The sequence below is a fragment of the Neopsephotus bourkii genome, unplaced genomic scaffold (assembly GCF_033783945.1).
Source record: "Neopsephotus bourkii isolate Nb327-2 ecotype Australia unplaced genomic scaffold, CSIRO-AGI_Nbou_v1 NB_1132, whole genome shotgun sequence".
NCBI classification, from domain to species: domain Eukaryota; kingdom Metazoa; phylum Chordata; class Aves; order Psittaciformes; family Psittacidae; genus Neopsephotus; species Neopsephotus bourkii.
The window spans coordinates 2,462,948-2,478,599 of NW_026901618.1; the positions used below are offsets into that span (position 1 = coordinate 2,462,948).

Genomic DNA, 15,652 nt, shown 5'->3' on the forward strand with positions numbered 1-15,652 from the left:
CACAGGGCGCGGGGAAGGAGGGGGGGGGGGAAGGTGGCCCGGGCCGGTTGCGCTGAGTAGGCGGCAGCGACGCTGATGCCGGACGGGGGCTGTGCACTTATTGTCTGAGCGCGGGGTGGTGGCGGCGGGGAGGAGTGGCACTGGGACGGGACGGGACGTGAAGGGAAGAGGAAAGGAAGGAGGGCCGGGCCAGCTCCTGGCGTCGGCGTGTGTGTGTGACGGGGGTGGGGGCTGCGCGGGTACGAGCGTGCGGGTGCGCGGGCGAAGGGGAGATTTTATTCTTAATCTATTTTTCGGGCCTTTGTGGCTGCGTGAGGGGAGGGCCCGGGGCTGAGGAGGAGGAGGGAAGCAGCGCTACGGCGGCGGTAGCGGCGGCTGTTGTTGCCGCCTTGAGGTAAAAGAACCGGCAGTCCCTTTAAACTAGCGAGAGCCGCAGGCCCGGCCGGGCCCGCCCGCTGCCTCCCAGCCTCGAGTGCGGGCGGCGGAAGGGCGCTTTTGTGCTAGCGGCGCGGCTCCTCGCTTGTCCTTCCTCCCTCGGCTCTGCGCTTTCCTGCCCCTGGGAGCCCATCTCAGCGGACTATTTTCCTTCGCTTCAGCTGCTCTTGCCTACATGAATTAGGAGCCGGGCCGAAGGGGGTGTGGAGCTGTCGGGGTGCCTGCGTGGGGTGTGCGAGTGTGAGGGCCCGCGCAGTGCCTGAGGAGCCGGGGCGAAGCGCGAAGGGCGGCCGCGCCGCCGGTTGCTGCGCTGCGCTGCGAGGCTCGGTGCCGGCCCTCTTCGGTTGCCTCCTTGCGCCCTCGCTTCGGCTGAGGAGAAACGGGTAGAAAATGGCAACGTCTGGAGGAGGCGGCGGTGGCGGCGGCAGCGGGGGACTGACTTGGGTGGTAAGTTGTGGGATTGTGTTTTGGTGGTAGTGGGGTTTGCTGTTTTAAATCATAATTATTTCTTTTTGCGCCCCTTGTGTGTGTGTGTAAGGAGTGCGGGTTGGCTTTTGAACGGGGAAGACACTGTCGGCTGGTTTGAAAGGGGAACAGCTGTAGAGTCGCTCGGTGGAGAGGTCCGGGGTACAGGGAGTGGAGGTAGAGGGAGAAGACAGCCTGGGCTTGCGATTGTGGTGGGCCTGGCAGGAGGGGAGCTTGCAGCCTTGGGGGCGCCTTCGGGGCGCTCGGGACTGTAGGGAAGATGTTGTGTTGTTAGTCCGTGAGCAAACGGATAGGAAGGAGCCTACTGCCTTGGTGGCAGCGGGTGGGTAGGTCGGTAGGGCTGGTTTGGAGTTAGGTTGTCTAGAGTGAGGTGTGGGCTGTCTGTCGTCCCGTAAAAGTCGTAGTTACTGCCTCCTGATGCTAGAGCAAAGTCTTTGTGGACTACCAAAGGGGATATGTCTTGATTCTGGCTTTTTCCCCCAACTATTTGAAAACCTGAAGTTCCTAAGTTTCAGAGATGGGTAAGGAGAAGGTTTGCAGAGATATTCAGGGGACTGAAGCTGTATGCTTGCTATTGTCTCTTGAAATTTAACTTTATCTTCCAGAAGTTGTAGTTGCAACAGGGGCAAGAGGGTGTGTTTTGTTTGTTTGGGTTGTTTGGCTTTTGTTAAGTTTTGCTTTTATTTTGGCTGATGGTGGGTTGGTTTTTTTTTTATGTGTTGGATATTTTTTCTTTACTGCATTTCCTGGGCTGGTCAGTAGTAAGATTTGAGGGGGTGATAACTGACTGTAGAACTGGTGAATTCCTTTGAACCACTTACAGGCCTTTGAGAGCATTAGCCCTTACTCACAGTGCAGAGGGATGTTCTCCTTGTCTGTAGCAAGAGTGGATGCTCTCTAGTTGTGGTAAGACCTGAAGAAAGAGGAGCAAAGATGACGTGAAGGGGTCTGGTTCAGACAGTCAATAACTTCCGTGCTGTTCTCTTGCTCAGTGTAGGGTTCAAAAGAGGGTAACTTCTGTAATGGTTAAGCAGAAGATGGTGTGTCTAGGTAGACAGATGGTGAGGTAGTTGCATCTTTAACCAGATGCATATGCTTTACAGAGTTGTGAGCTTTTAAAAAGTCTTATTGAAGAGAATTCTGTCAAACTTGTTTTTCAGCTGTGTCTAAGTCTTTGAGCTGTTGGAAATGAATGTGAAGAGTATCACTGGGGTAAACACATCCTGTATATTGTGATGATGGACTACTACTGTGGTACTAATTGCTGTGTTTTACGCTGGTAATTCTCTTTCATTTTAGGAAGCTGGCAGTGTGGAAAGGTATATTAAAAAATGAGCAAGTTTCTGGGTGGGCCACTTGAAATTAGACAGTTTAGCTATGGGAGCAGCCGAAGTAGAGAAACTAAAATTATTCTCCTTCCTGCAATCCTGTGTGATGTTTAGCAACTGTGGCCTTTGGATGGCTCTTCAGAATTAAGGTTTTTACCAGATAGGTTGGACTATGTAATTGAAAGTTTTACAGCTTATATAGAAAACTGCAGAATGGGATCTGAAAATCAATGAGTAGGCATTTTTAATGAAATGTTCTTAAATGTAATGGGGATTAAATTATGGTGAGTCAACAGTGTCCTACAACTGGAAGCAATCAAACTTCTCCTGCTCTAAAAGCAGTAAAAAATATTTTTGTCCACTTAGAGTATTTGTAGGGTAATAATGAGATTTTTAGTTAAAACTGTTCACATTTTTTCAGAAAACAGTAGAATGCTGTTTCTTTCTCTCACATGCATTTAAGTGCTGAAGATGCACTTTTGAGCCAGTTCCTGAAGCCAGGCCTGTTCAATGTCATTTTTAGAGCACTGGCATACAAAACCCCAATGTCGTGGCACTAAAATGGACGGGGCAGTGGATATCAATTGACTTAGTGTGCCAGGCTTAAAAAAAATGTTGGTTCCTGAGTAGATGTCATGTGCTGGCCTTGAGAATAACAGGTACAGACCTAGGGACAGTAATGGTTTCAGCCATCTGTTTTCAATCTGCTTGCCATATATCTGCTGGATATCCAGATACTTGCTATTTGGTTGTAAGTTGTTTTGAAAGTATCCTGTTTGGGTTGTTGTTTTTTTTTTTTTGGTTTTTTTTTTTTTAGCTGCCTTATTAGTGTGTTGAAACCACTAAGATGCTTACTTTCTGAGTAAAGTATTTTGTATTGTTAGTGGTTTCTTAATAGAACTGAGTTAATTAAAATGTAACAGAAGTAATTCTAGTTCTAAATGTGAGAAAACATTCAAAACTAAGTGGGATGTTAATTTGTGTTTCAAAGTAGTAATCTTATGCTCACATCTTGATAAAGAGTTGTATGTATAGCTTAGCTTTGGTTCTGATTTAAACAGCATAGTTGTTCATTGGTTCAGCTAACTAAGAAATAATTAAATGCAGTTATGGAAAAGGAAGGGTAGAGAATTTACCTTACAGCTGAATTTCATATGCATCATAGGAGCATCAGGTGACACCTGCTTTTAAAAGCAAGATGAATTAAATGTTCATGGAAACAAAGAGCAAGTGGTCTGTGTTTTCAGCTACCTGAAACAGAACCTGAAGAAATGTCACTAGCAATGGCTAGCTGATAAGTAAGCACAATCACCAGTGATGGGGACACATGAGAGTGTATAAATTAAATATTGGCCTTCTATAGTGGGGCCATGGCATTGGTGGATAAGGGAAGAGCGACCAACGTCATTTACCTGGACTTATGCAAGGCATTTGATGCTGTCCCACACAGCATCCTTGTCTGTAAACTGGAGAGGTATGGAGCATCATCAGAGAGATGGGTGGACCAATTGGTGGATAAAGAGTTGGCTAGATGGTTGCAGTCAAAGAACTTGTGACCAACAGCTCAATATCCAAGTGGAGATCAGTGACACATGGCATTCATCAGGGGTTGGTACTGGGATGAGTACTGTTCAACATCTTTGTTGGTGACATGCACAATGGGATTGATGCACCTTCAGGAAGTTTGCTTACAACACCAAGCTATGTGATGCAGTCAGCATGCTGGAGGGAAGACATGCCATCCAGAGGGACCTGAGGCTAGAGAGATGGGCCAGCAAAAACCTCTTGGAAGTTCAACAAGCTCAAATGCAAGGTCCTGTACCTGGGTCGGGGAAATCCCAAGCAAAATTGAAGGGTGAGTGGAGAATGGATTCAGAGCAGCCCCGTGGAGAAGGACTTGGGAGTGTTGGTTGATAAGGAGCCAAATACAGTCCATCAGTGTGTACTTTCAGCCCAGAAAGCCAACTTTATGCAGGGCTGCATCAAAAGGAGTGTGACCAGCAGGTTAAGGATGGTGAATATCTCCCTCTGCTCCTCTTTGGTGAGACTCCACCCACAGTACTGCGTTCAGCTCTGGGGCCCCCAATACAAGAGGGATGTGGGTGTGCTCAAGAAGTCCAGAGGATGGGCATGAGGATGATCTGGAGCACCTCTGCTATCAAGGGTATACAGGCTGAGAGAACTGGGTTGTTCAGCCTGGAGAAGAGAAGGCTCTAGGGAAACCTTGTAACAGTTGACCAGTACCAAAAGGGGCCTCTGGAAAAGCTGGAGAGGGACTTCTTGCAAGGGCATGTAAGCATAGGACAAGGGGGAATGGCTTTAAATTGAAAGAGGGGATATTTAGATTAGACATTAGGAATAAACTCTTCCCTGTGAGGGTGGTGAGGCACTGGCACAGATTGCCCAGAGAAGCTGTCCCATCCTGGGCTGTGTTCAAGGTCAGGTTGGACTCAATTTGGAGCAATTCTGTCTAGTGGAAGGTGTCCCTGCCCGTGGCAGGGGGATTAGAACTATGTGATCTTAAGGTCACTTCCAACCCATTCTATGATTCCAGCATATTTACTGGGAGGATTATTTATCATTATAGAACTGAAAATAAACCAAGATAACCTCTGATTTATCAAATGTACTAGTTACTTTTTGAGGAGCATTTTTTTTCACCTGGTTGATTTCATTGGATCAACTTGCAGCTCTGCACTCTTTGCTGTAGGTGTAAGGTGGAGTTTTGACCAAGAGATCGATACTACTTTTGGTGGTTGATTTCGAAGGGTCACCCACAAAAGTGTTAAGTTGTATTAAGGGTTAGTTACAAAAGCATGGGTTTGTAACTAGAGGAGTTTTCATTGGTGAAACGTAATGGCATTTTCTAATGCTAGAAAAACTGAGCAAAAAAAAGTAATTCTTCAGCCTTTGTGTGTTTACGGACTAGAGAAAATGGTTCTTTATAGTGAAAGCAAAGTCGCTGCAAATAACACTGAAGTGTGTTGGTTCTGATACAACGATAATGCCCACAAAGCTAAAGTGTTTCCAATAATCAGTACTTCATGAGTTACTTTTGTCAATGTTTTCAAGGCTTTATCATTGAACCTAAGAGCTACACAAGCCTGATAAGTGAAAGCTATGTCTCTTGATAAATATTGAAGGCTTTGGCTGCCACTTCCATTTTTCTGCCCTTTGTGAAGTAGATTTCATTTCTGGGAAATGCTAACTTAAATTGAATATATACTGAGTGTTAATATGACCTTTCTTAATTAAAAAAATAAACCAACAACAAAAAAATCCCAACAAAAGTAGTAACAACAAAAAAACCCAGATGTGTGCTCTTTGAATGGAGTAGAATGGAAAATATGTATATATTTGTTTTACACTGGTTGACCCTTGGCTTGAATAAATACTGTAGGTGTGTATTGGTAAGTGAAAAGATAGCAAACTTTCAAATAATCTAAATTCAGCTATTGGCACTTCTCAGCAGTTTCAAAGTTTACCTAAAAAATAACTTAAAACTTAATTTTGTTGTCGTTGGGGTTTTTTTTTGTTTGTTGTTGTTGTTGTTGCATGGTGTGGTTTTGGTGGTTTTTTAATTATTTTTTTTAATTAACAAAAAGGATGTATATATAATAAGAGAATATAGCATAGCAAAGTCAAAAGAAAACAGAATACCCCCCTGTTAAAACATCTCCCCTCCAATCATTCTGTTAAACTGTCTTTGTGTTTTATCATTTCATTTGAAAACAAGTGCTCTTAACTGTAATGTAAGGATAGTTTTCAGTTTGACTTGGCTTTTAATAATTTGTTTTGGGAGGATTAAAATCTTTCTTTTGAGTAATGCCTGATATTTTCCAGTCGTAATTCACTCGTTATGAATTCTGCACTAGGTGGTTTCTAAATTTCTAGTAAGGTTTTACACCTGAAATACGAACTAGGTCTCTCCTGCACCAGGGATCTGCCCATCACTGGTGTATGCTGAACTTCAACTGTTGCTTCAAGTCAGGAGCAGGGGCTTTTGGGTCGGAGCAAGACAGGAGTTCCCTTTTTCTGACAGTATAATGCTTGGAGGAAGAGTGTCTGGTTATGACAGGGTGCTCAAGAACTGTAGTATGTTACTGCTTTCTATCTGTAGACCAGGTTAAAGCTTGGAATTAGTTTTTTTTTCAGTTTTGCTGAACTGTATCTTTGATGTCTGAAGCTAGGCCTAGAACATGCTTGTCATGTGTAACAGTCATTACATATACTGTTAGTTTTACTGTCATATCTTTGCTATATTGTGGTGTCTGCAAAGGGAAGAAAAAACCCCTTATTTTGTTGCAAAGTCTTGTTTCAGTGCTCCTTTCTTGCTGTTTATGATCACCTACCTTTTCTTTTGCTATTACGTTGACCAGAGAATTCTGGGGTTTTTGTGTGCCCTGTGTGTCACTGTATCCCTCCCTTCTTTTTTGTAATACAGTAGAAGGGAAGTCAGGCCTGAAATAAGTGCCCCATTATGTTATTATTTACATTTATTAAGCATAATGCATTTTCTAGGCTTTGAGTTATGTAGTGTATCAACAGTCAAGGCAAAGCAGCTTTCTGTCTTGCTGTTGTTGAATTTCTGATTCTGGTGCCCTTAAGGAAGCAGTGTTGCAGTGATGACTCCTGAATAATTCTAGTGCTAGAGGGAAATGTTTGTGGCTCTATTTGGTAAGCCAGACACAATAGTTTTAAAGAGGGATTTGTTCACTGTTATGGCTTGCCTGCCAAATGGCAGTTATTATATCTTGTCTTCTACCCTTCATACCACTGTCCAGTGAAATACTTTTGTGGTCCTCTTACTGGTCCAAACTTCTCAGTGTTAGAGACCTGAATAATGAAGGATCAAAGTGACAGAAGTGATAGCAGGTAGAGACTTGGCGACGAAACAAGATCAGGGCTACCACTTTGACTGCAACTGTGCCAGTCTTACAGCCTAATATACATCTTCACACTGAATTTTGAGCTGGGAGGAGAACTTGTTCTGGTGTAGATGAAAGAATGCTGAATGTGTAGAAGTAGGGAACTAGATTGCGATAAGCTCTAGGAAGGAATGTGTATCTCGTGGGTGGGGGAATTCATTTAAAAAAACCAACAACATGGGTGATTACTTTAGGTGTTTGGTGAGGAAGGTATACATTCAAGTATGTGTCCTCTGTTGATGTTCTGTCTAGATTTTTGTGTGTATATGTTGATTTATAATATCCATGCTGTATGAAATAGTAAGGAATTACTGTATTTGGAAAGATAAAGTCCAAATAAAAAAGCATGTAAATAATCTAAGGTAGGAAGTTTAGGGTTGAAAAAAATTGTAAGTTAAATCTGGTATTTTATTTTCATAGATTTTATTTTCCAGAACTAGATTTTTACCTTGCATATAAACTTTCTTGTACATCTGTGTGCAAAAGCAATCTTCAAATGCCTTTGTTTCAGTTAATTAAAAGCAGCACATGTGATTCTTAGTTGACTGAGATTCCACTCATGAGGAGCTAGTTTTATGTATATTATAGGCTATATGGAGAGAGCTTGGAAATGAAAACTGGTACAAGAAACTTAATTTTCCTCATCTAAAAATAATTTCTTTTGCAAGTCACCCACAAACAAAATATTATTCTGCACTATACAGGCAGTTTGGAAGTGTTTAAAAGCAGATTAAGCAAAAATATGTTGTTCTAAATGTGGATAACTGAAGAAGCCTTTCTTGACAATAGTATGCTTGGAGACCTACTGGTGTCTTCTCAAGTGCCTGTAGTGAAACCTACGTATTTTGGAAGAATGTATTTTAATACCTATATCCAAAATTTAAAGCTGATATTAAATCAACTCATGTAAAATGTTTTTACAGAACTTTGAAAATAAATACTGAAATTTGAAGCATAGCTTAAGTTATAGCAACAAACTAAGGTGTCAAGATTAAACACACCAAATGTTTTCTGTTTTTATGAACACAGAAGAAAAGTGCTCCTCAGAAGCAAAGTCATAGACCATTTCTTAGTAAATTTTGTTCAAAAACTGTTTCCTTACTGTTTTGTCTTTTTGGTTTGTTGTTCTTTTTGTTTTTTAGATAGTTCAGTAATAAAGACTCAAAAGGTTGATGTGAAATGCAGGGAAAGATCCCTCCTGATAATTAAGGATCAGATCTGCTAGCTTTAAAACTTCACTGTGGTTATAAATGCTGTTACTCTTATCAATTGAGTCCTTCTGTTATGTTTTGAAGTCAGTGTTAAACTTTTTCAGTATCTGCTCATCTAGTTTCATTTAACAAAGCTTTATGAAAATGCTGAGTCTTACTGCAATTCTACTTTATATATAATTGCAGTTTGCCACTGAAAGTAAAATACTGTTTTTAATGTTTTATTTTCTTAAAATGATAAATCTGCATATTTGTTACACTAACATCTAAGCAATTGGTTTGGGTTTTTTTTTAATAAGTAATAAAAAAAGGTGTTAGGAAAGTTAGCGTAAAGTCTGCTTGAGTTAGAACATGTTTGAGAGGTTCAGATCTAAGTTTCAGATATATATTTTCCTTTGGACACAATTCAAAAACCTATTAAAAAAAAAACAACAAACCACACCCCACAAAGGAGGATCAAATCACTTAATCTAATAGTGTGAGGTATCCCTGCCCATGAAAGGGTGGTTGGAACCAGATGATCTTAAGGTTCTTTTCAACCCTAACTATTCTATGATTCTACTATGCATGTTTTTCCTGATTTGTGAGGTAGAATTGAAATTGATATATTAAGCAGTCCTCCTTTCTTGTAAGCTGTGCGTCTTTAAAAGGTACTGATTTCTTTTACTTTTTTATTAGTGGATGAGTGGACTTGGTTAGCCTGAGGCTTCCTATTCCTTCTTTAAGATGTTGAGCAGTTGCAAGGACAGGTTCATGAGAAACTGGACAAATGTATATCTTGGTGAGATGCCAAAACCTCTCACACCTGCTTTCTCAATCTGTGAAGGAATCTTCAAGGGGAGAGCAAGGAACAGTATTTTCTTGTCATGACAAAACTGCAGGAGCTGTGACATTGGATAGTTCTTTTCTTGTAAATCAAAAGAAGCTGATATAAAGTAGGGGAAGGGGGAAGCCAAACCAAAACCACAAGCCCTTGTAACCAGATAACTTGATATGCAATGTTTCTATAAGAATTCTGCAGTTACCCCTGCAGAAGAGCATCTTTACCTATAAAAAATTGGGAGCGTGAGCTTCACTGGAGATAATAGAAAGCAGCTGTAGGTGGTAGCTCTGGGGTATTTTGACTTTTTAAGGAAGAGAGTGTAGTAGTGTATGAACACAAAGTCTTGTGTTTATTTCTGTAGTAGTTGTGTACCATGATATAGACACAAAAGTGGCAAGGTGTTGGGGGAAAATAACACTGTTTTATATTGCTAGAGAGATCTAGTGATGCAGTCATTCGTCATTCAGGCTGTTGCTTCCATGCATCAACACAGATCTCTGTGTTGACTGGGGTAGTGTTTTCTGTCGGACTATATTTAGTGATCCTAACTTAGCCTTTTACACCACAGTTGTATTACACTATTGTCATGAAAACTTTCAAGTATTACATCACAATCTTGGAGTAAAATGTAATCGAGTTACTTGAAGGGAGCAGTTTCAAGATGTGAGAATGTTATTCGATTTTGTTATTAAGAGGGTTTTTCTTAAACTCACAATTAAGAGACTATAAAAGCACATAAGGAGGTAGCGTGTGTGAGTGTGTGTGTAGATCCTTACCTGGGTTTGCTAAGGAAGGAAGTGATCTAGATATTGAGAGAAAGCAAATCCAAAGTTGTACCATGTTTAGTAGTTAAATCTTTAAGATTATGCCATGAAGACTTTCTCCTTTTCAAGCTGAGTGATGAACATGCATGTTAGGTAAGAGAAAGATGATGAAAATGCTGAACAATTTGAAAATTAATGTCAAGGTATTTGAAATTACTTTGAGTCTACTATATGGTACTTTTTATGGAGGGGTGAATTCCTCTGCCTGCCAATTAAAAGATGAGAAGGTAGAGTTTTGATGATCTTCAAGACTTTCAGTGCTTTGTTTTTAGTGAAGAATCCTGAAAGACTGTCCGTAATAAGTTACGTAGGGGGATGAGTGGCTGAGGAAGGAGTGCTCAGGGAGCAGTGCTCAGGCTTTTTTTGCCTCACTGCTGCCCATTTTCCTCCTTCTGAATTTGTGTATATGTCTGGAACACAAAACCTGTGTTCCTTTCTCATATAGTTGGTACAGGATGGAGACTACAATATGTAGTGTATTTATGAGACTTGGAAAAGATTTCAACGTTTGTAAAATCTCCAGGGGAGCAGTGCATGTTGAATAGTAAGAATTGAGCAGTTAAGATCCATTTTTGGGTTTGTGGCTTTTTTTTTTTTTTTAAGAGCACTGGATTAATATTTAATGTGCAAGAAAAAGAACAGATCTTGAAAATACAGAATACCAAAAAATGTGTCTGTTTTAGCATAGGAATTCATGATCAGTGCAAGGTAGACATGTAAATAACATAAAGGTATATAAATCCTGATACATGGATAGCTTTTACACTCATGAGAGTTCAAAAATTTGATTCTGTTGTATAGTGAATAATTGCTTCCTATTGAAGAGTGTAGTTGGATAAGTGACCTCTATAAGTGATGCTTGGGCTTTCCTCTATCACTAACATAACATGACTAGTAATCATAGAATCAAAAGTTAGGGTTGGAAAGGACCTTAAGATCGTCAAGTTCCAACCCCCCTGCCATGGGCAGGGACACCTCACACTAAACCATGTCACCCAAGGCCTCGTCCAACCTGGCCTTGAACACTGCCAGAGATGGAGCAATCACAACCTCCCTGGGCAACCTATTCCAGTGCCTCACCACCCTTACAGGAAAGAATTTCCTCCTTATATCCAATCTAAACTTCCCCTGTTTAAGTTTTAACCCATTACCCCTTGTCCTACCACTACAGTCCCTAATGAAGAGTCCATCCCCAGCATCCCTATAGGCCCCCTTCAGATACTGGAAGGCTGCTATGAGGTCTCCATGCAGCCTTCTCTTCTCCAGGCTGAACAGCCCCAACTTTCGCAGCCGATCTTCATATGGGAGTTGCTCCAGTCCCCTGATAATTCTCATGGCCCTCCTCTGGACTTGTTCCAACAGTTCCATGTCCTTTTTATGTTGAGGACACCAGAACTGTACACAGTACTCCAGGTGAGGTCTCACAAGATCAGAGTATAGAGGGGCAGGATCACCTCCTTCGACCTGCTGGTCACAGTCCTCTTGATGCAGCCCAGGATATGGTTGGCTTTCTGGGCTGCAAGCTCACACTGCTGGCTCATGTTCATTTTCTCATTGACCAGCACCCCCAGGTCCTTCTCCTCAGGGCTGCTCTGAATCTCTTCTTTGCCCAACCTGTAGCTGTGTCTGGGATTGCTCCGACCCAGGTGTAGGACCTTGCACTTGTCATGGTTAAACTTCATGAGGTTGGCATCAGCCCACCTCTCAAGTGAGTCAAGGTCCCTCTGGATGGCATTCCTTCCCTCCAGCATATCAACCGAACCACACAGCTTGGTGTCATCGGCAGACTTGCTGAGGGCGCACTCAATCCCACTGTCCATGGCAGCGACGAAGATGTCAAACGAGACCGGTCCCAACACCGATCCCTGAGGAACACCACTCGTTACTGGTCTCCAGCCGGACATTGAGCCATTGACCACAACTCTTTGTGTGCAGCCATCCAGCCAGTTCTTTATCCACTGAGTGGTCCATTCATCAAGTTGATGTCTCTCCAATTTAGAGACAAGGTTGTCATGTGGGACAGTATAGAACGCTTTACACAAATCCAGGTAGATGACGTCAACTGCTCTACCCCTGTCCATCAGTTCTGTAGCCCCATCATAGAAGGCCACCAAATTGGTCAGACAGGATTTCCCCTTAGTGAAGCCATGCTGGTTGTCACCAAGCACCTTGCTGTTTTTCATGTCCCTTAGCATGCCTTCCAGGAGAATCTGCTCCAAGATTTTGCCAGGCACAGAGGTGAGACTGACTGGTCTGTAATTCCCCAGGTCATCCATTTTCTTCTTCTTGAAAATGGGGGTTATATTTCCCTTTTTCCAGTTGTCGGGAACTTCACCTAACTGCCATGATTTTTCAAATATGATGGCCAGTGGCTTAGCAACTTCATTTGCCAGCTCCTTCAGGACCCGCGGATGGATTTCATCAGGACCCATGGACTTGTGCATGTTCAGATTTTTAAGATGGTCTCGAACCAATTCCTCTCGTACTGTGGGCCAAGGTCTTCATTCTCACAGTCCCTGCGTCTGCCTTCCAAGACTTGGGTGGTGCGGTCAGAGCCTTTGCTAGAGAAGACCGAGGCAAAGAAGTCATTCAGAACTTCAGACTTCTCCAAATCCCTTGTAGCTAGTTCACCCGAGAGCTTTCTGAGGGGGCCTACATTCTCCCTAATCTGTTTTATATTTGCTATGTACCTGTAGAATCCCTTCCTGTTATCTTTAATATCCCTAGCCAAGTTTAAGTCTAACTGGGCCTTAGCTTTCCTAACCTGGTCTCTAGCTTCCCAGACAATATTCCTGTACTCTTCCCAGGCCGCCTGTCCTTGCTTCCACTTTCTGTAAAACTCTTTTCTCATTTGAATTTTCCTCAGGAGCTCCTTACCCATCCAAGGAGGTCTCCTGGCTCTCCTGCTGCACTTCCTTCTAGGTGGGATGCAACACTTCTGAGCTCTGTAGCAGGTGATCCTTGAAGACCAAGCAAGAGTCTTGAGCCCCCCTGCTTTCTAGGGCTATATCCCATGGAACCTTACTAAGCAGGTTCCTGAAGAGGCCAAAGTCTGCTCTCTTGAAGCCTAGGGCAGTGAGCTTGCTGCACGCTCTTCTCACTGTCCTAAGGATCTCAAAATCAATCATCTTGTGGTCGCTGCATCCAAGGCTGCCCTGGAGTGCCACATTTCCAACAAGCCCTTCCCTGTTGGTGAGCATGAGTTCAAGCATGGCACCTCTCCTTGTCGGTTCCTCTATTACTTGCAGAAGGAAGTTGTCTTCCACACAATCGAGGAACCTCCTGGATTGCTTGTGCTGGGCTGTACCATCATTCCAACAGATGTCAGGGTGGTTGAAGTCACCCATGAGAACGAGGGCCTGTGAATGTGAGGCTTTTCCTATCTGCCTATAGAGCACTTCATCTGCAGGTTCCTCTTGATCAGGTGGTCTATAACAGATCCCCACAGTAATGTCTCCCACAGCTGTTTTCCCTTTAACCCTGACCCACAAGCTCTCTGTTATCTGCTCACCTGTCCCCAGACACAGTTCCATACTCTCCAGCCTATCCCTAACATAAAGGGCAACTCCCCCTCCACGCCTGCCAGGCCTGTCTTTTCTAAAGAGTCTGTAACCTTCCATTCCAACACTCCAGTCATGGGAGCCATCCCACCATGTTTCTGTGATGCCTATTATATCATAGTCCCATAGACGAGCACACATCTCTTAATTCCTCTTGTTTGTTGCCTGTGCTATGGGCATTTGTATAGAGGCATCTGAGCTGAGCAACAAATGAAGCCAGCTCATTGGCTGGAGCAGCTGGAATATCTCTGCATTGGTCCAAGCATTTATTATAGGTGCTGGCAACTGACTGGGAGTGTTGGGATGGAATGATGCCTCCCTTCCCCAACACATCTAGTTTAAAGTCTCCTTGACCAGTCTGGCAAGCCTCCTACCAAAACTGCTCTTCCCCTTCTTTTATCAGACCAGCTCCACCAGCCCCTGCTAGACCTGGCCTACAAACTTGGGTCCCATGTTCAAGACACCCAAACCCCTGACTATGACACCACCCTTTTAACCATTTATTAGCCTGGCTAATCTTCCTAGCTTTTTTAAGGTCCTCCCCTGTATCCTGGAGAATAGATGAGAAGACAATCTGAGCTCCAGAGCCCTTAATCACCTCTCCCAGGGCTCTGTAGTCCCTCTGTATGTTCCCCAGGCTACTACTATCTATATCGCTAGCACCCACATGTGTCACCAGAAGTGGGTAATAGTCCGTGGGGCTTACCAGAGCAGGCAGCCTCTCTGCCACATCCCTGATTCGTGCCCCTGGTAGGCAACACACCTCCCTCTCAGGCCGACAGATGAGTGCTTCTGTCCCTTTCAAAGTAGTGTCCCCTACTACTACGACCCGCCCCTTTTTCCTGGCAGCACCAGTAGAAATCTTTACTAGTTCATCAGCTGGCTGTTTCTGTCGCAACTGCGTTTCCTCATGAGCCCCCTGCAGGACAGCAAAGCGGCTCTGTGTGGGGGCAACAGGTTCAGGAGGAAGTCACTTGCTTTTAATTGTCCTTTTCCTCCTTCTTTTTTTTTTTTTTTTTTTGTGTCACCAATTCCCAGCTTCGAGAGTTAACAACCTTCTTCTTTCCTCCATGAGCTACAGGGGAAGCTTGAGGACTCTGCACAGTTTGGGCCTGGAGCAAGCATTCCTGCTTCCTCTCAGCTTCCCTGACCTCTTGCAGCCTATTAATAGCTTCCTCCGCCAGGGAGCACCCACTGCAGCCCTGCCCATTGTGTACCCTTCTCTCACCAGAGCAGTGCAGGCACTCTCTGCACCCCGAGCTCTGCGCTGCAGCCTCCCCTCTCATCGGCTCTGTCCGAGTGCCTACGGTGGCCACCGCTGGGGCAGCCAGAGCAGAGCTCCCAGACCAGGCCCCGGTCATACGGCGAGTGCTCACCACACTGCTCGCCTGCCCACTCGAATTGCCTCGACCCGCTCTGCTCGCCGCGCTCCCTGGGACAGGTTTTTAACCAATCAGGGCTGGTGCCGCTCCTCCTGGCCCCGCCCCCTGTGAGCCAGCTGCTCGCCTCAGCTGAGCTGCCGGCTCCTGGGCAGGTCCTGTCGAGCACTTGAGGCTCCCTCGGTGGCTCTGCTCTTGCCGCTCTGAGCTGAGGCTCCTGGACGCTGATCTCCCCCGCTCCGGTGTTGAAGGTGTCCTCTCTCGAGCTACTGACCTCAGCAATTGACCCAATTGATCCTCAAGCTCACTAGAAAAGAGTGTTGTGTAAAATAAAATCATGTGTGGGTTCGGTAACTTTACTGCATCACAGCTTGACTCCTGTTCATGGTGTTATGCCAGTTAACATGGGCTGAAAAGCTAATCTGATTGATTTGATCTCTGTATTCTCTTGCAGTGTGATTGTCTTAAATGTTGTCCTACTCACTCCTGAAGCTTTTTCTACAGTTATTTTCTACAGTTTGCTTATTAATCTGAAGACAGTTCAGCAAAGTAAAAATACCTTGTGGTACAGCAGGGGTTCAGCTGGCCGTAGAATCCACAGGGTGTTGAAAGGAAGATCACAGTGCTGTTCCAGGAATGGGATATTTGACATAGAGCCTGAATGGGTTTCAAAGATTG

The 15,652-nt window shown here is 43.9% G+C and overlaps 1 protein-coding gene across 3 annotated transcripts in view; it reads left to right on the forward strand.

The window, feature by feature from the left end:
* The first annotated feature begins 243 nt into the window (after nt 1-243).
* TOP2B (DNA topoisomerase II beta) overlaps nt 244-15,652 on the forward strand; it is a 63,628-nt gene continuing 48,219 nt past the window's right edge. For 2 of the 3 annotated variants that reach the window (XM_061362651.1, XM_061362652.1), the window contains exon 1: nt 245-882. In XM_061362651.1, the coding sequence (XP_061218635.1) occupies nt 826-882 (57 nt within the window). In that variant the 5' untranslated portion in view covers nt 245-825. Of the gene's footprint in view, nt 883-15,652 lie in introns of all 3 variants that reach the window. The other variant, XM_061362653.1, reaches the window with a different exon arrangement.